At 37.8% G+C, this 25,910-nt stretch overlaps 1 protein-coding gene across 6 annotated transcripts in view; it reads right to left on the reverse strand.

Annotated features, from left to right (window-relative positions):
- DMXL2 (Dmx like 2) overlaps positions 1-25,910 on the reverse strand; it is a 162,644-nt gene that overhangs the window by 56,873 nt on the left and 79,861 nt on the right. For all 6 annotated transcript variants that reach the window (XM_067747048.1, XM_067747035.1, XM_067747046.1 and 3 more), the window contains 6 exons: positions 19,170-19,259; positions 16,685-16,802; positions 12,216-12,335; positions 8,729-8,956; positions 4,900-6,576; positions 1,808-1,918 (listed from right to left, as the gene is read on the reverse strand). In XM_067747048.1, coding sequence (XP_067603149.1) covers positions 1,808-1,918; positions 4,900-6,576; positions 8,729-8,956; positions 12,216-12,335; positions 16,685-16,802; positions 19,170-19,259 — 2,344 coding nt within the window. The remainder of the gene's footprint in view (positions 1-1,807; positions 1,919-4,899; positions 6,577-8,728; positions 8,957-12,215; positions 12,336-16,684; positions 16,803-19,169; positions 19,260-25,910) is intronic.

The following is a 25,910-nucleotide window of genomic DNA, read 5'->3' on the forward strand; positions in this document are numbered from 1 at the left end:
GAGGGTGTGGAGAAAAGGGAACCCTCTTGCACTGTTGGTGGGAATGTGAATTGGTACAGCCACTATGGAGAACAGTACGGAGGTTCCTTAAAAAACTACAAATAGGACTACCATATGACCCAGCAATCCCAGTACTGGGCATATACCCTGAGAACACCATAATTCAATAAGAGTCATGTACTGAATGAAAATGTTCATTGCAGCTCTATTTACTATAGCCAGGACATGGAAGAAACCTAAGTGTCCATCATCGGATGAATGGATAAAGTTGTGGCACATATATACAATGGAATATTACTCAGCCATAAAAAGAAACGAAATTGAGTTATTTGTAGTGAGGTGGATGGACCTAGAGTCTGTCATACAGAGTGAAGTAAGTCAGAAAGAGAAAGACAAATACCGTATGCTAACAGATATATATGGAATCTAAGGGGAAAAAAATGTCATGAAGAACCTAGGGGCAAGATGGGAATAAAGACACAGACCTACTAGAGAATGGACTTGAGGATATGGGGAGGGGGAAGGGTAAGCTGTGACAAAGTGAGAGAGTGTCATGGACATATATACACTACCAAACATAAAATAGATAGCTAGTGGGAAGCAGCCGCATAGCATAGGGAGATCAGCTAGGTGGTTTGTGACCACCTAGAGGGGTGGGATAGGGAGGGTGGGAGGGAGGGAGACGCAAGAGGGAAGAGATATGGGAACATATGTATATGTATCTGATTCACTTTGTTATAAAGCAGAAAGTAACACACCATTGTAAAGCAACAATACTCCAATAAAGATGTTTAAAAAAAAAGAATTTTCAAGCCCTTTGATTCAGTAATTTCACTACTAGAAAACAAACATGAGGAAGTAATCAGATATATACATAAATATTTATATGTAAGGTTATAAGGTCACTCATTAACACTGATAATTCAAATAGAAAAAAAACAGCTAAATTTGTATTTTTAGAAAAAAATAAAAGACTATATAGATGAATTATAGTTTAAAAACACGACAGAATATGACATATGTTTGTAATCATATTTTCAAAGAACATTTACTGAGGGTAAAGGGTAAGTACTGTGGGTAAGAGTAACAAGCTATAAAGTCTGGTATTCCAGGTCCTACAATACTAAAGCATATTTTATGGGGCTGTATCCAGGATGCTGGTTTCAAAAGGAACACAGCCCACTGCACTGGAATTCTCTATTAACAAATAGCCCTGTATCTTGGCAGGTCACTTTAAACTCTATAGTTTTGATTTTTTAATCTATTACGTTAGGGGGCTGATATAAACCTATACATCGCAAATCAGGGTATGTGGCAGTGTGCTAGAAGTATACAAACCTACTGGATTACTGTACGGCAGATATTCATGAAACATCAGCTTTACTTGTAAGTAAATAACTTAAAACATAATGCTTATATTAAAATAAACACAAATAATAATGCATAGGACAAAATTTACATAATTTTTAAAGAAAAGGTATCAGGCGTCATAGAAATTCAGGGCCACTTTAGGTTACAACCTCAGGCATACCAGTTTACTTAAACTACTATGATTTTAGTGACTGAAGTCTGAGAAACTGAGACAGATGAGCAAAAGTCACAGAATACAGCTGAAAAATAACATAGAAAAAAAGGTAAGTGGGTACCTTATTTTCCTGTGACAGGAAGATCTTAAGGCTGGTGATAGGTATGCATATGTTGATTTACTAATGCTCAGACACAAATATGAATATACTAACCACTTCAGTACAAAATAAAAGTTGCACGAAAAAAAAAAAAAAAAGTTGCACGAAGGTTCAAACAATACCTTGATGAAGCAGCTGTACTCGGTATAAAGGAGGCAGCGATGTCAAAAGGCAAGTGTGCAAGCGCATAGCTAGTAAGTACCGCAAACCACACTCATCTAATGTGTCTCTTCCTGCAAAGAGGAAATATGTTTAAGGAAAAAGGAATGCAACAAATCACAAACCAGTAAAAAGTTAGAAAATAAACATTAAATTTAATAATTTACACAAAAAAATATATATATTTTTGAGTGTATTCCTTTCTGAACACTTCAGTATCTTTATTTATACAGCTTTACAAAAAGCATATGTATATATTAAAACTGCCAAATGAAAAATAATTGGGAAAAATATAAGTACCTATTAGTACAGGTAATAATAGTACTTAGAGCTACTCATAATAAATGAAAAGGAAAGAAATCTTGAAATCCAATAAAAAATAGATTAGCTATAGTAAGTTAGGTATAATTTTTTTAAATATTTCCTGTGCAAATTCAGATGAGATTTAAAAACAGGAATTACATAATAAAGTAAAATTATTTATTATATGATTAAATAGGTAATATTTTCTAGGTTGGTTAGCTCCAATGAAATACAGAAGATTCATTATTCAAAGATTTCAAATTTGACTCCCCAGGCTACTGTTACCAAGTTAAGGCTGAACTCTAACCTTGATTCCACAAATTTACTCTTAGTCAAAAGTTGAGCAGAGGTATCAAAGCATGGCAAGTTTACTCAAAATTATAGCCACTGTTGGATAAAAGAAACAGAAAAATACTAACAGTGCCTAGCCTGGTAACTGCCACTTAGGAAGTACTCAAGAGTATTGAATCAAGTATTTTCTTGAAGAAAATAAAACGTTTTAAATTGTCAAAGTTCCACCTCTACTTCCCATCAGCTATATTTGTTCATCCACTCATTCATGTATTCATTCACAAAGTAAGCATCCGCTACATTGGAGGCACAGTTAAGGTACTGGGGGTTTGGCAGGGATAAGGCAAAGTCCCCACTCTCAGGGTGCTTACATCTTAGGAGACAGAGACAAACAATGAAGAGGTAATGTGTCTAGTGGAAATTAATGCTATTGAGAGAAATAAAGCAGGACTGAGAGAAAGGGAATGCTGGGGTAAGAGGGTTCTATTTGATATGAGGCCAGGGAAGAACATTCCAATAAGATGACATTTCTGCAGAAATCTGAGGAGGTAAGGGAATGAGGCACACCTAAATCTGGAAGACAAGTATTCTATGCAGAGGAAACAATATGCGCAAAGACTCTGAGACAGGAATGGGCCTAGTGTGTTTGTGGGACAGCAAGGAAGACAATGCAGTAGAATGGAAGTGAGCACAGATCACAAAGAGCCTTGTAGATCACTGAAGCATTTGGCTTTTTGTTCTAAAGTGAGATGGGAAGCCACAGTGTTTGTTGAGCAGAGAAGAGATTTAATGTGATTTTGTTTTAAAATAATCACTAGTTCCTATGCGAAGAGCAGACTGGGGTAACAAGAACGAAACAGTTTAGTAGGAGACTTTGTCAATAATTAGGCAGGATGTGACGTGACTTGGACCAGAGTGGTAACAGGAGAGGTGATGAGAAATGACTGGAGTCTCCATACAGTAGAACTAATAGCATTCGCCAATGGACTGGATTAGGGCGGGAGAGAAAGCAAGAGTCAGGAATACCTCTAAATTGTCTTACTTGAACAAATGGAAGGATTCATTTACTTAGAATCCATTCACTGAGATGGCAACTATTTAATCTCTGAGCTTCGGTTTGCTACCTGTGAAATGGAGACATTCATTCCTGCCTTATCTACCTAATGAAAACCCACTGTGACCAGGAGGAACCATTTTTATATTGCCTAACTAAGGATACAGTTCTGTATCCGAAAATTTAAACTATGTTTCATGGATTATGATGTATCTATTTTCTGAATGTCTCAAGTAAAAACTCTTAACATATATTAAGTTTGCAACAAAGGCTTAAGGCTGTTCTGGGGAGAATCTTGCTCAACTGCACACAACCTCATAATGATTCAAATTTTTTTAAATTAATATGGTTAGAAAATAACTCATAGGCAAAATCCTCTAGAGGTCACTAGTTATTTTAATCTACAGAAAACCTTGGAGATATATTATAAAGACATAAACCTATACGAAGAGATATATTCCAGGTAGCTTTGAGGAACAGTCTTTTTCCCTCACACTTGGAAATCTCGTGAAATAATTAAAAGAGTATAGGATTGGAGGCAACGATTTACCCACATCTGAACCCCAGTTCTGCCATTTACTACCTATGTGACCTTATGTGTCACTTAATCTCCCTAAGGATCAGAGTCTTCGTCTATAAAATTACGTATAATAGTGGCTACCTACTAGAAGACTGTTGTAATAATTAAATACAATAAAGTACATGAAGCACCTGGCACATAGCAATTGTTCACTCCTCCACAATATTTACTGAATGAATGAATGATCAATCATTTTCGGTTTCCTTTGCTAATGTCATCATTTAGAATCAACACCATTACCTTCAACTATCTGCATAAAAAAGAATGAAATCTAGTTTCAGGAGGCAGCCAAAATTTTTCCAGTTACAGAATGAATTAAGCAAGACACATGTTACATTAAAATGTATGAAAACCCCTTTCTCAAGAGACTTTTTGGAGAAAATTAGGTAATTATAAAAATTATTTATACCTAGAAATGTGAAGATGAACAAGTTGAGCCCAGGGGGTCCTTACAACCTGGTGGTTCAATAGTAAAATTAACAAATGGGCCATTATTATCACTAAAATTAAAATAAACCATAGGAATCAATCTGTTCAAAAAAAACAAAAGACTATATGTCCAAAATGATATGAAGGTTTCAGGGTAAAAATTCATGTGAGGATGCACACAGATATCACAAATACGTAAAGTCCCATGCACAAGTCAGAGCCTACCCCAATCACCTTTCCTTTTACAACTAATCATTAAATAGTAACTATCAACTAGAGAGGTCATCTCCCTGCAAGGTTTAAAGAAAGACTGCAATTTAATATGTGAGTCATTATATAGATAAATACAAACAGTTCTATTAATGATAACTTTATAAATTTTTAGTTAGAGTATTTACCTGAGTAACTCTTATCTCTGTTTTCATCAAGCTCAGTACTGGTGGTAGCCACTGTATCAGCCAAAGCTACAAGGAACATCTGCTCCAAACGGGTAAGGCCTGGTAGGCTTGAGTGCATAAGATGACTTGAAAGTACCCTAGCATGTTCTTGGCCAAAGTAAGCTGGTCCGTATTGAGAAAGATTTATTACTTTTGATTTGTTTTCTCTTTTTTCTGGCTCTAAGTCAATATCATCTGTTGTTATATCCTGGATTTGGAACAGCTCTGAATATTGATCCTCTGGTTGACTTTCCATATGATCTTCATAGCTCTGTGGTATTTTTGTACTTTCTTCTGAAATTCTGTAGGTTGTATCTTGATCAGCAGCAAGCAATGCATATAACGGTAGTGGGGGAATAGAATCTATCTCAGTATAATCTCGAGTACCATCTTTCCCTATGGTGACTGTATCCTTTGCTGTACTGCCACTTACACTAATGGTTCGAGAAAGATGTCGCTTAGTTCCTTCTCCAGCATCAGCATCTCTAACTATTGCAACTTCTCCTGCAATGCATTTTACTAAATGAGAGAGAATAGCTTTAGCCCTGCGAACTTTCCCTAAATCCATCAATTCTAACAGCTGGGTTGGATGATACTGCGGGAGAGTAGGGGAAAGTACATGTGCAGCCTCAAATAAGCCACCATCTTGAGCTACAGTTGGTGAACAAAAAATATCATCAGCAATGGCTGCTCCCTCAACAATACTTTTTCTTGACAACATATTAGATTTAAAGGCAAAATGATCTTGTACTGCTGTCTCTTCTGCATCAGGACCATCAGCGTCAACGTCTCCAAATTTGACAGCATGCTTCCACTGTGCATATACATGCATTTCACAATCCATTCCTACCACCAATATCCCATCTCTTACCCAAGAGAGAGAAACAGGCAGTGAAGGTGTACCATCAACAGAAGACACTAAGTCTATAGATCTAAGAAGAACCCATCTTGACCTAACTCCTTGCTTGATACTTCCACCTAGTGGTAAAGTAATGACAGCTACTCCATCCTTACTATTGATTTGCTCAGTCACAATTCCTGAAAGCCGCCCATACATGAATATATTAGCACCGACCCCTACTGTGAGAATGTGGGAGCCATCTTCTTTTGATACCCAGTCCAAATGTACTAAATGTTTGATATTCGGAATAAGATATCTATCCTTGCTCAAAAGTGCATCTGATTTGCTGTACACAAAGAGATTACTGTCGACACTGACCCTTGAATCAAGTACACTCCCAACTTTGACCAAATCATCAAGATGAATTGTTTGTTCTAAAACCCATTCTGACCCTCCTGTAGATTCACATTCAAATATGCAAACATGCATGGAAAATTCTTTAGAAACAAAACCATTGTGGTGGATAGGTTGTTTGTAAGCCACTGCAAGGCGACCCGTGTATGAACAGCTAACAGCAACTGGTCTTCCCACAATGCTCACTGTACTGCTGTTATCTTCTCCTTCATCATTCATCAAGGGCCATCTCCTCCAATGATAGGTTTCCTTCTCATCACTTTTACATTGTAGATTGGTTTCCATACTACATTTCCAGAAGCGTACTTTATTGTCAGAACAAGTTGTAACCACTAAATAAGGTGCCAGGCACACTGGATAAATTGAAGAGGAACTCAGGTGGCCTTAAAAAAGAAAAAGCAGATCGTCATAATAATAGAAACACAAAATAATATGCTAATAATCAAATTCTAGAATGTGATTAATCCAAATCCACTATGAGCTTCTTCAGAGTAATTCTGCAGTCCCCTGCTAAACCAAATATTTCATTAAAATAAAACTCAAAAGCAATGAAACAAGTCAATGCTTAATCAATAAACCTGTCACCTGCTGTAATTTATATGTCTTTACCACACATGCCTCACTGGACTTTCATTCTATATCTTTTATCACTTTCATCATAAATACTTAAGTAGTCATTAAAATTTGCCTTTCAAATTCCCCTAACTGGCCCTCAAATAATCCAGACACTAGATCTACCCCCACCACAAAATGTTTTCAGTCAGCTAAACAGACACTAGATCTCACCTTCTTAACCAGGTTTAATTCATGCTCTCCTAACACTGAACCAGAACCCTCATATTTATTCCTGACTGCCAAAGACTAACACTTCCCATCTATTGTCAACTATAACATGAGGGGAGGGACTTCCCTGGTGGTGCAGTGGTTGAAAGTCCGCCTGCCAATGCAGGGGACACGGGTTCGAGCCCTGGCCCTGGAAGATCCCACATGCTGTGGAGCAACTACGCCCGTGCGCCACAACTACTGAGCCCACATGCTGCAACTACTAAGGCCCGCACCTAGAGCCCGTGCTCCACAACAAGAGAAGCCACCGCAACGAGAAGCCCGCGTACCACAGCAAAGAGTAGCCCCCACTTGCCACAACGAGAGAAAGCCCGCACGCAGCAACAAAGACCCAACGCAGCCAAAAATAAATAAATTAAATAAATTAATTAAAAAAAAAAAAACAACTATAAGATGAGGGGTAACAGTGATTAAGGTTGGGATCAGAAGGCCTGGATTCAAGTTCCATTCTATCAATGCCTTCCTAACAGTGGGAAAGGCACTTAAACGTCCGAGCCTGTTCTATCTAAATAATAGGGAGGGGCTTCCCTGGTGGTGCAGTGGTTGAGAATCTGCCTGCCGATGCAGGGGACACGGGTTCGAGCACTGGTCTGGGAAGATCCCACATGCCACGGAGCAACTAGGCCCGTGAGCCACAACTACTGAGCCTGTGCGTCTGGAGCCTGTGCTCTACAACAAGAGAGGCCGCGACAGTGAGAGGCCCGCGCACCGTGATGAAGAGTGGCCCCCGCTTGCCGCAAATAGAGAAAGCCCTCGCACAGAAATGAAGACCCGACACAGCCAAAAATAATAAATAAATAAATATTTAAATAAATAAATAATAGGGATCATATTACTACTTCCCTTGGAGTTTTACTGTCCAACAAGACATTTGAAAGCATTTTACAGAGTCCCCGCAAAATGTAATTTATCATTATTAATTCCAATAAACTTATTTGAGTATATCCTAAACTTTCCAAATACTTTGAAAGATTCAAAAGCTGACCTAAATCTGCACCTGCCACAAAAGCCCAGAGTAAACTCTTAATGTGGTCTTTCCAACTCTGATTCCAAACCTGTGTTAGGGATGAGTAAGAGAACCTCATACTCAAAATCATTCACCAGTAATTGGAATAGTCTTGAACCTCCAATTCTGGTTCCCCAAAAACACTATTCGAGGAACTCCTCAATTCAAATTCCACAATGACAGAACATTTTAAAATACAGATGCCAGTCCTGCTCTTTAAACTATTTTACCAACCTTGCTAATGTCAGTATCGCTCTAGGCAAACCAAACTCTAATCCTGTATCCTATATTTTTCCCCCAAAGTATCTGCCAACTCTTGGTCAAACATACTTAATAACAGCAATACTGTGGATGAAAAGCCTTAATTTAAAAAAAAAGCTTCAATAATTCACATACGACCATATTTTTCTTTGCAATTTCACTATCACAGTATTCCTATTTATAGGAAATCACAGCATAGGCAAGAAACCTTGCATTAAAACATTCACACTATTTTCTGTCAAGCTGATTACATTTATCACAGGAAATTATTTCTAAAATAGACATGTTTCTAAATAGAGGTATCGTTAGTAGAAAACAAATCTTTATTTCAGTGTCAACTCTGCACATATTTCAGAAGAGTTCACCCATTTTATGCACTGAAGATTGCTCTGAGCTACAACTGTCCGGTCTTAAAGTTACGTTACCTGCTGAAGGCGTTGCTCTTATTACTTCAACTCCTACCGGGAGATCAAGAGGTCGGCTATATACCCGTCTAGAACTCAGAATCAGTTTACTAGCAGTTTGAAGGTTGGCGATTGATGAAGAATGTGGTATGGGGCTCACACTAGGAGAGGTTTCTGGAGAAGAGTCTATGTTCTTCTGTCCAGGGACTGAAAGTAGACTCTCTGATGAAACACCTTCTGAAGCTTTAGCTTTGAAAATAAATTAAGAAATTAAGAAATATATTAGTATCATCACTATCTACATGAGCTAGATAATATTTTGTGATGATTTAAGAAACGATTTCTTAAAAGTGCTCTGGAGACAAGATCAATTTTCAAACTTTTGCTCAGTTACCTTGATAGAATTTTTTTTTTAAAACTATTTTATTCTTTCTTAGCATCAACAATTGCATCACAGGGATATTGTCAGTGAAGAATCACAACATGTAAGATCTAGGAAAAAAACAAGTTCTCTAGCCCAGTGTTCTCAACCTTTAAAACACATCAAAAGCTTGAGGAACTTTTAACATGAAGGTTCTCAGGCCTAACCACAGAAACACTGACTCAGTTGTTTTGGGGTAGATCCCATAAATCTGCATTAATAAGCAGCCCAGGTGTTTCTGAAACAGATGGGTCATAAATCAAACTTTGAGAAATAACAAGGTACAGCCTCACTTAATAGATGAAGAAATTTAAACTTGGAAAGCTTACTGATTTTCCTTAGGTCATAAAATTAGCTAGCGGTAAAGAAGACATTAAAATACCCGCCTACTAACTATCAAGTGCTGAAACAAGATAATAAACAAGAACATATAAAAGTTCCAAGAACATATAAAAGTTCCAAACAAATTTAAGATAGTATTAGTTGAATGGCTTTGTAAGCATATTGACCTTGATCTTTGTCCAAAAAGCTTCCAGCTTTCACATTCAGGTGGAGTGTAAATCTCTAAGCAGATTTAGTTATCTGTGCTTCTGCTACATGTAAGAGATACTTGCATCACATTTATTTATTTGTATGTCCATCTCCCTCCCCGCCATTAGACTATGAATTCATCAAGGGCAAGGATGAGGTCTTATTAGCTTTATACATCCCGAGTAGCACCAGAATACGGAGAGATAATAATCAATCCCCTTTTGCTTCTGGTGGATTTTAAATATGCCAATCTCTTTTATAATGGCAGACCACTAAATAAGAAATGTGAGAACATTTTTTGTAAAATAGAATAAGACGACAAACTTGAATCAGTAGTCAGAAGACAGAAATACTACTCCTACTCTAAAACTAACTAGATATGTTGCCTTAAGCAAGGTACTTCATCATCTCTAGCTATTTTCTCACCTGCAAAATAAGGCTGAACTGAGTCATTTCTCTTTCTGTAAACCAGGCAATTTTCTAATGCATATATCTCATGCAAAGAAAGAAAATAAGAGCAGGGGGAAAAAGCAAAAGAAAGGCTTTAAAGCCAGAAGACCTAATTTTGAAACTTAGTCTGTGACAAACTAGATGTGTCATTTGGTCAAGTTACTTAATATTATTCCATTAGTAAACTGAAGGTAACATCTATCTCACATATATAAAGTACCTATCTCAGTGCCTGGTACCTAGAAGGTACTCCAAATGTTCCTTCCCCACCTAAATGTAAGTCTAGTCTATCGCTTCACCCTTTGCCAGGATTTTCAACACACTGCTAAATTCACGTATCAGCTTTAATGGCAATGTACACCATGTTAAATCTGCTGCACATTTTAGAACCACAAGATAGATGCTTTATGTCAAAGCTAAAGAGCATATGATTTGTTTGCTTCTACTGTAATCTTACTGTTTGTGACCTTTTACTGCTGTCACAAACAGAGTAAGCAAGGCAACTCTATACTAGCCCAGACCTGAGGGGAAGAGCAGTGGGATACTTCCTTCATAAGCAGGGGGACAGAAGGCATCACATGATTCCTATCCTACCACAAGGATCTGTTGCTACCTCTATTAATCTCTTCAGAACCATTCCTGGCTCTGTGCTCAACTCTAGAAAATACTATATTCTCTGGTGGGTTAAGAATTCTCTTCCCAGAGGGTATTATGCTAAATGAAATAAGTCAGACGAAGAAAGACAAATACTGCATGGTTTCACTCATATGTGGAATAGTTTTTTAAAGTAGTAAGTGAACAAACAAAACAAAACAAAGACTAACACATAGATACAGAGAACAGATTGGTGGTTACCAGAGGGGAAAGGGGTTGGGGAAGGGCAGAATGGGTAAAGGGAGTCAACTCTATGGTGACAGATGGAAACTATACTTTTGGTGCTGAGCACACTGTAATGTATACAGAAGTCAAATTAGAATGCTATACACATGAAACTTATATAATTTTATAAACCAATGTTACCTCAATTTAAAAAAATAAAAATAAAATTCTCTTCCTGACAAGCTTTTATCAATAGATCACTCTACTCTTGCATTCCTGTGGAACAACATGTAACGCCAAGAATTAACGCCAAAGGCTTTGAAAATTTTTTTGGATTCCTCCTACCACAAGATGATTAGGCTCAACTAGGCACAGGTAAAGGTTCTATTGAATCATTTGGCTTTTCCAGTCCCAGTTCATGGCCCAGTTAGAACTGCTATTTACACAGTTATGTGATAATGTGGATTAGGAAGAGAACAAAACACATATACATTATTATTTCTCTGTATTAAATGTTTAGTGTGTATAAAATCATTAAAATTATGTAACCATCAGAAATAATAAAATATTTTCAAAACTCAAATATTTTGGGTTAATCAGTTTAAAGTAGATTCAGTTTGATATGGCTAACTATGCAATTCTTCATTTAAACAAGTATCTCTCAAAAAGTAAGTTTGTTTTAAAAAGAAAGATTTATAATCAATTTCTGTACTTCATATTACAGATCTTCTAATTTGCTAAGACATCAATATGAATATGTATAGCAAAAGCACGGCTGAAATAATTTTTTTTAATCACTGCTGCATTTCCTAATACTCTACAAAACCAGTTCCCCTTTTGAACATCAGATGCTCAATCACATTTTCTAAATAGCAAATCTCCTCCTTTTAGTGATGCTAAAGCTAATGTGCATGGTATCAGATGGCAGTGTGTATTAACCAACAAAAAAATACAGTATTAATTCTATGGGCAAAACTGATTTATAGGACATGGTATCTAGAACAGAGTCATAATAGGCATTTAATAAATATTAATTAAAAAATAATCAAACTTTTTTTTTCAATATGTCTAATGTGCCCGTTGACTGGTTTGCTTTTAGATTAACCTGTTTCATTAATGATTTATGGCCCTGTAATTAAAAGTTTGGCCTATACATACTTCAGTTCAGCAACTCAATTTACAGTTCACTGGATCTTCATTTTAAAGAATTAACCAACCTAAAGCATATCCAATAAAATGAATTTATTTCATATCATATCTACATAAAACTGTAATATAATTACTTACCTAAACATGCCTGTACAGATTTAAGATGAAGGTGCCACATGTGGAGAACAGAGCAATTATTGCTGTCCTTTTCAATTACTACTAGAAAGAACTTTTCTGAAAATGGTGGTGGTCGATATCCTATTGTTAAAGGAAAAGAATATTTAAGTTAACGTGTTTCTATAGGGTTAAGAGAAAGACATTTTAAACAAAATCTCTTGATATGTATAGAAGTTGGGAGGAAAGGGAAGAATAGGTGTATAGAAGCAGTTTTATATAACTTTTGTGCTAAAAGTTAGGTGGCTATCAAAGACTAACATGGCTACATCAAAAGTACAAAAGCGAACATGAAGGGATACCTATTGGTCAAAGATGGGACAATTTGAGCATCAAAGAATAAAAATGAATACAATTTATTAAAACACATTGAGTTCATAAGAATACCAAAAGAGAGAGGGCACATAAGAAAAAAAGGAAAGGAAGGACAAGAGGACCAGAAGGAAGAACTGAAAGGAAGAGAGAAAAGAAGAGAAAGACACAGAGAGAGAATGCAAGAGCAAGAGAGGGAGAAAAAGAACAGGAGCAAGTCAGCCTCACTGGATGCCCCCTGAAGTAACTGGGGCACTAACTCCTTAACTGGAAAATTGGCAAGTAAATGGAAAGAATGAAGTAAACATGTATCCTGCTTTCTCTATATGTAAAATAGCATTTTTTAAAAAAATTAATAGTTATGGGTGGAGGGCCAATGATGGTGGTGCAGGAGAGACTTTTTAGAAATTTTATGCATTTTTTATGAAAAGACATTATTTGTGAACATAATGTTCCCTACTGACAACTGCATTTTTCATATATGAAAATGAGATCTACAAAGGACAACAAAAACTTCCTTTAAAAATGAAAACCTATACATTATATGAAATTATGGGTGTGAAACTTTTGAAAATTGTGAACCAGTATAGAATTTAAAGACTCTTTCATTCGATAAAAAAGGAAGGAAGGAAGGGACGGAGGAGAAAAAAGAGAAGAAAACCCATAATGGCAACTCATTGGCAATGAGCATTGCTAAAACTCAAACTGTGGCCTCTAAATACCATGCTCCATTGGAAGGAACAGTCTGGAGGGATGACTCCATTCTTGCAAAGGCTATCTACAAGATAAGCCTGGCATATCTTGCTGTGCCTGAAAGAAAGGAAACTATCAAAAATAATGAGGTTGTGTCAAAAGAACTCAGGACCAACTTGAAAGGGTCTTCACTAGCCTACTACAGGACAATGTGAGAATTAGAATTATGACTGCAAACTGACTGAAATATGCTAAGTACATAAAAATTCATGAGTGATAGGAGTATATCTTTGTATGTGTATTATTCTTCAGCAGTTTTTCTAAAATGGGTTCATAATGATTCACAAAATAAAAAGAAAGACAACAACAACAATAAATTCATCCGTAACCACTAGCAGCAACCTGGGCACAAACTCCTTTGAAATCATCAATTAAAGGGAAAGAACTAAGCACTTTCCTAAAAATAACTCTATTTCAAAATAGCCAAAAAGCTGCCATGGATAAGGGAAAGCTTTTCCTTACAAATGCTTTCCAGCTAATAAATAAATGAGAACTGATAAAACTAGAAAATCACACTTGTGCAATCCTTAATGAAATAATTGATTGGAAAGCAACAGTATCAATGGAAGAAACCACAAGATAATAGATTGCTGGCAAATTTTACACTGGTGCCACCAGGTGAATTTTCTGAATCTTAGCATCACTAAAAATGAGACATCCTAACATTACGTTCTTTCTTATGACCTTCTATGATGAACAAAGCAACACCTAGGAAGTTGAATCTGGGTCAAATCAAGTCTACAGAGGTAATTTGCACTTTACAGGAAAAATTTTAAATGACGTCACAAGTAACTGGTCAGAGAAATTCCTATAAAATAACTTTCTCTAACACAAGTCTGTGGCATGGTAAGAGTATAAAGGGGGATTACTTTAGCTTAAAAGACTCTTAAAAAATGAAACACAATGTGTGGACTCTATATGGACACGGATCCAAACAAATTAAGAACAAATAACCCTGACATTTTTTTGAGACAATTAAATGAAGTAAATCTATGGACTAGTTATTACAGAATTCTGAGAAATTTTGTTATTTTATCAATGTGATAACAGCACACATGTAAGAAAGTCATTTTTAGAAATGCATAAAGTACACAGGAGCGAAACAACATGATGGCTGAGTTTGCTTTAAAATATTTCAGGAAAAAAGGAAAAGAAAATAGGGTAGGTAAAGCAGGTGACAAAATCTTAAAGTCATCAATCTAAGTTATGGGCATAGGAAGGTTCATTTAACTATGCACGCTACTTTTGTCTGTAACTGGCACTTTTCTTAATTAAAAGAGTAATTAATTTTTAACTAAAACTTAGAAAGTACAAAATACAGCAGGGTCAGGGAAGAGGAGAAATACACATTTCAAGTCCCTTAAGAAAACAGCTATAAAATCAAGAGAAACTTTGTACAAAAACTAAAGGAAAACCAAGAAAAGCATCAGGAAATCTTTCAGCCTGATTTCACAGTGACATAAAGAAATATCTGGGATTGACATATATACACTAATATGTATAAAATAGATAACTAATGAGAACCTGCTATATAGCATAAGGAACTCTACTCAGTGCTCTGTGGTGACCTAAATGGGAAGGAAATCCAAAAAAGAGGGGATATATGTATACATATAGCTGATTCACTTCGCTGTACAGCAGAAACTAACACAACATGGTAAAACAACTATATCCCAACAAAAAGAAAAGAAAAAAAAAGAAAAAGAAATATCAAGGGAATTCCCTGGCGGTCCAGCGGTTAGAACTTGGTGCTTTCACTGCCATGGGTCCAGGTTCGATCCCTGATTGGGGAACTAAGATCCCACAAGCCAAAAAATATAAATATATATATCTCAAAAGAGGGAAATAAAATAATATTTTTAAATGCAGGTCTTCCAATTAAAAACATTATTTAAAAAATACCAACCTTATATAAGCATTGTTTTCTAGTAGGTTGGCATGTATTCCCTGTTAGAAGTAGCATGATAATTGATAGTTAGATTTGCAGGAAAGCGTATAAAAAAGTTTAACCCAAGTAAAGGTGAAATACTATGGAAAAGCACATTTTAAATCTATACAGTACTGTTATGCTATAGTGACACTGAAATAAAACTGAACGTGACAACTGAATAACTTAGAAAGAAGAAAAGTTCTGATCTGTGAAGAAAGATGCAGGAAAGGGAAAAAATTATTAGTCTGAGGGGTGAAAAGATGTTTGAGCTAAGCCTCACAGAAGACAGAACTCATTCTGATTTTCCACTAAAGAAAACAAAATTAACTGTACAAATTCAGTAGAAATACCTTCCTTAAATGACTATACATAATTCTGTGATAAAAGCTATACTAAGAAAATTAAATATGTCCTTCTGGATACTTACAATCTATAACCAAATGAGATAAAATACCTGGAAACCCTTTGTAAACTAAAAACTATTAATCACAGAAAATGAATTCTTAAAGTAGGACATGTCTTTCCTACCTTCATACAGAAAGTATTCTACTCAGTATGCTCTATTTTCAAATTTAATTTTCAAATAGAACATGAAAGTTTTATAATTACAAAGTATAACTTCTAAAAGGAATATTTAAAGCTAAATAATAAAGTTTAAATATCATACGGTTTGTTCTTGAAAGGTCTTAGGAGAACTACTTTCTTTCACAAGAAGAAGAAATAAATACAACCCTTCAGAGAGGAAAACTATGAGATGGTACCTTTAATTCCTGGTATACCATACAACATAAAACCTAAGCGTACCTAAGCTTCCTGGTATACCATACAACATAATATCTCCCTCCTATATTTATCAGTAATCTTTAGTAAACTTATATTAATTGGCTTCCTTAAGATACCAGAAGGATACTTACTACCAACCAAAACAATTTAATTGTAGAGTTGAACAACCGAAGTTAAGTTTTTAAACAATTAAACTAGGTTTCATAAATAACATTTCTCGGCAAAAGGCTATGTCACCAGAGAACCTGTCTTTCAAAATATAATTTTTACCCTCATGTGTTCTTCACCTACAAAAAAGCAATTCTGATAGAACTAGAGTATTTGCCAAAAATCACGAGTGATGACTTTAGATATAAAGATCCACACTCAATGAAAGTTTGAAGGTTTTCTAAGATTAAGGTATTGAACTCAAGACTATTTTTTACAAACTGTGTTGTTTTTTTTTTCTTTTTTTGCGGTATGCGGGCCTCTCACTGTTGTGGCCTCTTCCGTTGCAGAGCACAGGCTCAGCGGCCATGGCTCACGGGCCCAGCCGCTCTGCGGCATGTGGGATCTTCCCGGACCGGGGCACGAACCCGTGTCCCCTGCATCGGCAGGCGGACTCTCAACCACTGCGCCACCAAGGAAGCCCCTCAAGACTATTTTTTAACAGTACCTTGTGATGGTTGAAAAAATATTTCTGTTTCCTTTTTCTCCATATCTTCTTTATGTGGTTTATATCCTCTAATGAAGTCTTCTTGAAACACATGAAGCAACTGTGTATTTGAGCCACACTACAAATATGAAACAAGTAAAGTTTTATCTTTGAAATTCTGTATCTTCCACCCACTACCTCCCCAAGAACCCTAATATAAAACAGAAGAAAAAAACTCTCTAACAATTTCTATTCTTTATAGAATGACTAATTAGAGTGGAAAAAGCAAGAGAAAAAAATCATTAGATAAATTACTTTCAAAGATGCTATAGTCAACAGCAGAACTGTGAAACTCTAGTAAAAACAAATCAACAGGTCTGCATCTCAAAAAAAAAAAAAAACAGTTAAGTAACCTAGGCCACTCTGAGTTCAAAAATATCAGGTCTCATGACTGGCTGGAGAAGGCCATGCAGACCATATTAAGCACACTACCATAGGCTCTTTTTCTAATTCTACTTGAAAACCAAAAAAAAAAAACCCAGAAAGGTCCTCAAAGTATTTCCAATAAGTCTGTCTAGTGGGAATTATGAAGGATCCTGTAACAGCCAGTAGGAATGACACATCTCTGAAGAAATGTATTTACATTTAAGTAACTAAGATTTCTAAAAGAATAGATGAAACATCACAGTCAGCTGATGCTACAAAATCATGTTTGGGACCACACAGAGAAGAAGAGTAAAGATAATCACAAATAGCTACTTAGAATCACAAAAGTGAACTGAAATTCAAGGAAAGGCTAAATCCAAACAAAAGCTTATTACGGAAGCAGGTCAGGACAATTTGATGGCTGCCCCACAGATTTCAAGGAAGGCAAGCAGCTATGATAACCTTGGCACTGAATGTATGGGCTATAATCTTAGAGAATAAAGCAAATCAGCCTCCTTTCATAGTACTGATAGAAGGAAATAAAATGACTATGACATTAGGTTGACCCACAAAATTTTTATGAAAGTTATAAGGTACTTTTATGTCTCTCCACAAAGAAACATAAAAAAATCCCTTCACATTCATAGCATAAAAGGTCACCTTCCCCAGGGAAGAAGAATAAATGAAAGAAAAGGGAAGGGTGACGCTTTCATGGATACAGAAATCATACAGCACACGGGAAACACAGAATGATTTATAAGCCTAAGCCATTTATCAGTGCTTGCAGTTTACCAGCCCTGTGACAAAGATAGCCACAAATGGAAAGGGAAAAATCTTCAAAAAGTATGAAGTAAAAAGCAAAATGCTAGGTGAAAGAGGTCTGTAATAATATCCCATGGTACAGAGTAGAGAAGGGGCTACACTGGGGAAATGAATTTAACTCGCAGTTCATTAAAAATTAAGACATTTATGGGTTGAAGCTAATACACTCTTCTCCCATATCCCTATAGAGTGAAAAAAAGGAAATCACAAGTTAAGGGTTTCCTAGGAGGCGTTAGTAATTTGAGTCTGGCAGCCACATTTCTGTTGCCATGAGCTGATGTGGTCATTTCTCTACATTGGTGGAAATTATGACATTTTCCCTAACAGAATGTGCAAGGCATCACGGAAAAATAATGACATAACACTGTGTTTATTTTTAAATATGGTTGGCTCTTTCTTCATTTCCTTGTTTGAAAATAGTTGGTAACTTCCTCATCAAAGTAACCTTTTTTCATATGTGGAATGAATATATTACTTCTATCCCCTTCAGTCCATAAACATGATCCTGAAGAAACAAATATGAGGGCTATGATGGGATTTACAAACTCCCTGTAGAGGGAAGGGTTCTCCTTCTTTTCTAGGTAAGGGCTAGGAAAGAACACTGCCTACACGAAAGACCTGTACTTAGAAAGTAAATGCATACTTTGATCCTACTTCTATCTTCATTTTAATGGATCTCATAGAAATATCTAATACTCAGCCTAACAAAGCAAACACTCTTAAAGCTGATGTCACCATCTACTGAGTTGAAATGAGTAACAATAGAAAAAGAAAAACCACAAACCATGCCTCTATGCAGCTGTACTGTATTTTCCTTCATGGTTTCCCTGACTGAATCAAATGACCTTTAAACAGGAAATAAGGCTACAGATACAATTCAACTGGAGAAAAAGAATTCGTAAATCATTGGAGATTTTCACTAAGGAAATCAAGAGAAGTTGGCTATATTTAGTATCAAACAAGAGAACTATTCTGCAATGAAATATAGTTGACTCTTGAACGGCACAGGTCCCCTTACGTGGGAAATTTTTTCAATAGTAATTATTACAGTACTACTCAATCTGCAGTTAACTGTATATGCAGATGCAGAACTGAGGATCCAGAAAGCTGACCGTAAGTTATATGTGGATTTTCTATAGTGAGAAGGGTCAGTGCTCCTAACCCCCAAGTTGTTCAAGGTTCAACTGTGTATCTTATGCATATTAAGCACTCTGGGATAAAGTATGTTAGTAACACCAATTCACAAGCATGGTTTTACTTGGTTGGTTATTGCATTGAGCTCAATAATGCACCCAGGTCGAGCAGTAGACTGTTGGCTCACAATATTAAACACTTCTCCAATAAGTTTCTGTAAAAAAAAAAAAAAAAAAAAAGTTAATGATCAACAACATATGAATCTACTGTCAATATGACACAGCATCTCGGACATTAAAGGCCCTTCTAAACATTCACTGACTAACAAATGGCAATTCATACATTCAAAGAAATATTTCAACTTTCTTTACTCATTCTCATTTTAAAAATTAACTAAGGAAAAAACTCTATAGTGTTTACATAAACAGTATATAACTTCAAGGCATCTAGTTCTTTGAACATGTCTTCATTTAGCAACCTTAATGCTCCATGAGAGATCTGGCTGAGGATCTAGCCCTATGCCTATGTGTATGGTTTGCAGATCTGCAACGCCATTTAAAAGTACAACCCTGCCAGATCGAAGATAAGGGCGAAGGTTGAGAAGTGGGACTCTGTGTCTTGGGATGGGGATGTGTAAACTAAGAGGAAGCCTAACTTTGAATCCCAAAACCCCAAAACCTTTCTGCTGAAAAAAGCAGTTTTCCCTCTCCCTCCTTCCAAGCAGCCTTCTCTAGCATAAAAACTGAGATGCCGGGTTTCCCTTGTGGCGCAGTGGTTGAGAGTCTGCCTGCCGATGCAGGGGACACGGGTTCATGCCCCGGTCCGGGAAGATCCCACATGCCGCGGAGCGGCTGGGTCCGTGAGCCATGGCCGCTGAGCCTGAGCATCCGGAGCCTGTGCTCCGCAACGGGAGAGGCCACAACAGTGAGAGGCCCGCGTACCGCCAAAAAAAAAAAAAAAAAAAAAAACTGAGATGCCCATTCTCCTCAGCACCACCTCCACTATTTACTACCTTCAGGCCACTAAGAGGAATAAGATCCCAGCTTAGCCTAGGAGTCTAAGTACAAGGTTGGCTATGGGAGAGCAGCATATACACCAGAGCTGTAGGATCTTTCCAATTTGTATCAGCAGAATTCCAGAGTGCATGAATGGGAAGAGATTATAGGGTTATTAGACAAAGGAGGACAAAATATGTGCTTGGGTAGGGCTGAATTTATTGTTATGGGTATATTCACCCAAGATTCAGGATTTAAAATGTTGGCTGAGACACCCGGAAGTGGTGCCAACGGTCTGCTGGGTTTGTCCACTTGAAATCTGGACTCAACTGTGGCCTACAGTTGGTGAGATTAAAACACCGGAATTTCTCTAACACATCATGAATCTTAGCTACTTAAAGTGTGGTCACTAGACCAGCAGCAACAGCTTTTCATAAACGCAGACTCTCAGACCCCAAAGCTAACACATCTGCATTTTAACAAGCTCTCCAGATGATTCATGTGCCACCCCAACAGACTCCCCGTCGTCTCCATGCGTCCAGTACCCATCAACTACTCCCCATCCTGCAGATTAACCACTTTACCTCCCTGTCCAAAAATCTCTAGTGCCCCTAAATCCACAGAGTAAAATTCAAAATTCAAGATGTTTCTCATGGAATTCAAAAAAAAAAAGTTAGTCTCTACTCAGATCTACTAAAAATCTCATTTGAGGAAGAGCACAGCATGTGTCAACTTCTTGCTATACTTTAACTCAATATTAGTAGAGGAAGTAACTAGGAAAACTGCTGCTCTGACTTAAAAGGAAAAAAATGAGAATAATGGAAACCTGACAGAAAGTCATCATGTTATCTTAAGAGTTTAAGGTCAACAATAAGGGTAAGGCTCTGTAGTCTGTATTTTAAAAAGGCAAAAATCTCAGAATTAGGCAAGAATCTCAAAAATTTCAGCATGAGGCTCTGAAAGTCAAAGTGGCTCAAGGAGTCGGGAGGCTCAACAGACTTTGAAGGTTTCTGACTATGCAACTGCAGATATAACTTATGAGGAAAACAACTTGGTCAGTTTAGTGAGTTGAATAGTATCCCCTCAAAAACTCAGGTCCACCCAGAATCTCAGAATGTAATCTTATTTGGAAATGGGATGTTTGCAAATACAATCTGTTTAAGGTAAGGTCACATGGGATCAGGGAGATAAATCAAATGTCTGGTGTCCATATAAGGAGAGGAGAGGACACTCAGAGAAAATAAAGCTGCGTGAAAACAGAGACAGAGACTACAGTGCTACAGCTTCAAGTCTAGGAGCACCAAGTATTGCCAAGAGCCACCAGAAGCTAGAAGAGGCAAGAAAGCTTCTTCCCCTAGAGCCTTCAGGAAGAACATGGACCTGCTAACACCTTGATTTCAGACTAAATGTACTGCAAATATAAATATATTTGCATACCAAATATATGCAAACAGCAGAACTGCAGAACATGTGAAACAAAAACTCATAGAACTGAAAGGAGAAATGGACAAATTCACAATTACAGTTGGAGACTTCAACACCCTTCTCACAACAGCTGATAGAGAGCTACACAAAAAATTAGCAAAGGGGCTTCCCTGGTGGTGCAGTGGTTAGGAATCCACCTGCCAATGCAGGGGACACGGGTTCAAGCCCAGGTCTGGGAAGATCCCACATGCCGTGCAGCAACTAAGCCCACGTGCCACAACTACTGAAGCATGCACACCTAGAGCCCATGCTCCACAACAAGAGAAGCCACTGCAATGAGAAGCCCATGCACCACAACGAGCCCCTGCTCGCTGCAACTAGAGAAAGCCTGCATGCAGCAACGAAGACCCAACACAGCCAAAAGTAAAATAAATTAAAAAAAAAACTTAGCAAAGAACTAGAAGAACTCAACAATACCATCAATCAAAACAGAATCAGACACTGACAGAACACCCAATCCAACAACAGCAGAATATATACTTTTCAAGTGCCATGAAATGTATACTAAGATACACCATGTTCTGGGCCATAAAACAAACCTCAATACATGTAAAAGGAATAAAATCATAAGAGTGTGTTCTCCTACCACAATGGGATCAAACTAGAAGTCAGTAACAGGATAACAGGAAAATCTCTAAACACTTGAAACTAAATAGCGTACTTCTAAATAATCCATGGAATAGGAATTCTCGAGGAAAATCATAGTGAACTGAATGAAAATAAAAATCCTACTTATAATGCTTCTCAGGACTGAGACAAAAACTTATAGCACTAAATGCATACATTACAAAATAAGAACAGGGGAGACCCTCAAGATGGCGGAGGACTAAGACATGGAGATCGTCTTCCTCCCCACAAATACATCAGAAATACATCTACATGTGTAACTGCTCCTACAAAACACCTACTGAATGCTGGCAGAAGACCTCAGACTTCCCAAAAGGCAAGAAACTCCACACGTATGTGAGTAGGGCAAAAGAAAAAAGAAAAAACGAGACAAAAGAATACGGTTGGAACCTGCACCTCTGGGAGGGAGCAGTGAAGGAGGAAAAGTTTCCACACACTAGGAAGCCCCTTCACTGGTAGAGATGGGGTGGGCGGGGGAGATGTTTCGGAGCCACGGAGGAGAGCTCAGCAACAAGGGTACAGAGGGCAAAGTGGACAGATTCCCGCAGAGAGGATCAGTGCTGACCAGCACTCACCAGCCTGAGAGGCTTGTCTGCTCACCCACCAGGGCAGGTAGGGGATGGGAGCTGAGGCTCAGATTTCGGAGGTCAGATCCCAGGGAGAGGACTGGGGTTGGCTGCGTGAACACAGCCTGAAGGGGGCTAGTGCGCCACGGCTAGCCGGGAGGGAGTCTGGGGGAAAGTCTGGAACTGCCTAAGAGGCAAGGGACCACTGTTTCGGTGTGCACAAGGAGAGGGGATTCAGAGCACCGCCTAGATGAGGTCCAGAGACGGGCGCAAGCCGTGCCTATCAGTGCGGACACCAGAGACGGGCATGAAACGCTAAGGCTGCTTCTGCAGCCACCAAGAAACCTGTGTGCAAGCACAGGTCACTATCCACACCTCCCCTCCCAGAAGCCTGTGCAGCCCGCCACTGCCAGGGTCCCATGATCCAGAGGCAACTTCCCCGGGAGAATACATGGTGCACCTCAGGCTGTTGCAACGTCACACCAGCCTGTGCCACTGCAGGCTCGCCCCGCATTCCATACCCTCCCTGCCCCTGGTATGAGTGAGCCAGAGCCCCCTAATCAGCTGCTACTTTAACCCCATCCTGTCTGAGCGGAAGAATAGATGCCCTCAGGTGACCTACATGCATAGGCGGGGCCAAATCCAAAGCTGAACCCCAGGAGCTGTGCAACCAAAGAAGAGAAAGGGAAATCTCTCCCAGCAGCCTCAGGAGCAGCAGATGAAATCTCCACAATCAACTTGATGTACCCTGCATCTGTGGAATACCGAAGTAGACAACAAATCATCCCAAAATTGAGGTGGTGGACGTTGGGAGCAACTGTAGACTTGGGGTTTGCTTTCTGCATCTAATTTTTTTCTGGTTTTATCTTTACATTAGTTTAGTATTTAGAGTTTATTATTATTGGTAGACTTGTTTATTGATTTGGTTGCTCTCTTCCTTTTTTTTTAATACATATATTTTTTTTTCCTTTTTCCCTTTTTGGAGTGTGCATGTGTGTATTTCTTTGTGTGATTTCTGCCTGTATACCTTTGTTTTTACCATTTATCCTAGGGTTCTGTCTGTCCGTTTTCTTTGTTGTGTTCTTTTTGTTTGTTTGTCTTATTAGTATAGTTTTTAGCGCTTGCTATCATTGGTGGATTTGTATTTTGGTTTGGTTGCTCTCTTCTTTCTTTTCTTTATTACTTTTTAACGTTTTTTATTTTTAGTAATTTAAAAAAATTTTATTTTAATAACTTTATTTTATTTTATTTTTTTTCTTTCCTTTTTTCTCCCTTTTCTTTCAGCCGTGTGGCTGGCAGGGTCTTGGTGCTCTGGCCAGAGGTCAGACCTGAGCCTGTGAAGTGGGAAAGCTGAGTTCAGGACATTGGTCCACCATAGACCTCCAAGCTCCATGTAGTATCAGATAGCAAAACCTCTCCCAGGGATCTCCATCTCAACGCTAAAACCCAGCTCCACTCAATGACCAGCAAGCTACAGTGCTGGACACCCTATGCCAAACAACTAGGAAGACGGAAGACAACACCACCCATTAGCAGAGAGGCTGTCTAAAATCATAATAAGGTCACAGACACACCAAAATACACCACCAGATGCGGTCCTGCCCACCAGAAAGACAAGATCCAGCCTCATCCACCAGAACACAGACACCAGTCCCCACCACCAGGAAGCCTACACAACCCACTGAACCAACCCTAGCCACTGGGGACAGACACCAAAAACAACGGGAACTACGAACCTGCAGCCTGCAAAAAGGAGACCCCAAACACAGTAAGTTAAGCAAAACGAGAAGACAGAGAAACACACAACAGATGAAGGAGCAAGGTAAACACCCACCAGACCAAACAAATGAAGAGGAAATAGGCAGTCTACCTGAAAAAGAATTCAGAGTAATGATAGTAAAGATGATCCCAAATCTTGGAAATAGAATGGAGAAAATACAAGAAACGTTTAACAAGGAACTAGAAGAACCAAAGAGCAAACAAACAATGATGAACAACACAATAAATGAAATTAAATATTCTCTAGAAGGAATCAATAGCAGAATAACTGAGGCAGAAGAACGGATAAGTTACCTAGAAGATAAAATAATGGAAATAACTACCGCAGAGCAGAATAAAGAAAAATGAATGAAAAGAATGGAGGACGGTCTCAGAGACCTCTGGGACAACATTAAACGCACCAACATTCAAATTATAGGAGTCCCAGAAGAAGAAGAGAAAAAGAAAGGGACTGAGAAAATATTTGAAGAGATTATAGTTGAAAACTTCACTAATATGGGAAAGGAAATAGTTAATCAAGTCCAGGAAGCACAGAGAGTCCCATACAGGATAAATCCAAGAAGAAACACGCCAAGACACATATTAATCAAAATATCAAATATTAAATACAAAGAAAAAATATTATAAGTAGCAACGGAAAAACAACAAATAACATACAAGGGAATCCCCATAAGGTTAACAGCTGATCTTTCAGCAGAAACTCTGCAAGCCAGAAGGGAGTGGCAGGACATATTTAAAGTGATGAAAGGGAAAAACCAAGATTATTCTACCCAGCAAGGATCTCACTCAGATTCAACAGAGAAATTAAAACCTTTACATACAAGCAAAAGCTAAGAGAATTCAGCACCACCAAACCAGCTTTACAACAAATACCAAAGGAACTTCTCTAGGCAAGCAACACAAGAGAAGGAAAAGACCTACAATAACAAACCCAATTAAGAAAATGGGAATAGGAACATACATATCGATAATTACCTTAAATGTAAATGGATTAAATGCTCCCACCAAAAGACACAGACTGGCTGAATGGATACAAAAAAGACCCATATATATGCTGTTTACAAGAGACCCACTTCACACCTAGGGACACATACAGACTGAAAATGAGGGGATGGAAAAAGATATTCCATGCAAGTGGAAATCAGAAGAAAGCTGGAGCAGCAATTCTCATATCAGATAAAATATAGACTTTAAAATAAAGATTATTACAAGAGACATAGAAGGACACTACATAATGATCAAGGGATCAATCCAAGAAGAAGATATAACAATCTTAAGTATTTATGCATCCAACACAGGAGCACTTCAATACATAAGGCAAATGCTATCAGCCATAAAAGGGGAAATCAACAGTAACACAATCATAGTAGGGGACTTTAACACCCTACTTTCACCAATGGACAGATCATCCAA

Source organism: Pseudorca crassidens, chromosome 1 (assembly GCF_039906515.1).
Source record: "Pseudorca crassidens isolate mPseCra1 chromosome 1, mPseCra1.hap1, whole genome shotgun sequence".
NCBI lineage: Eukaryota > Metazoa > Chordata > Mammalia > Artiodactyla > Delphinidae > Pseudorca > Pseudorca crassidens.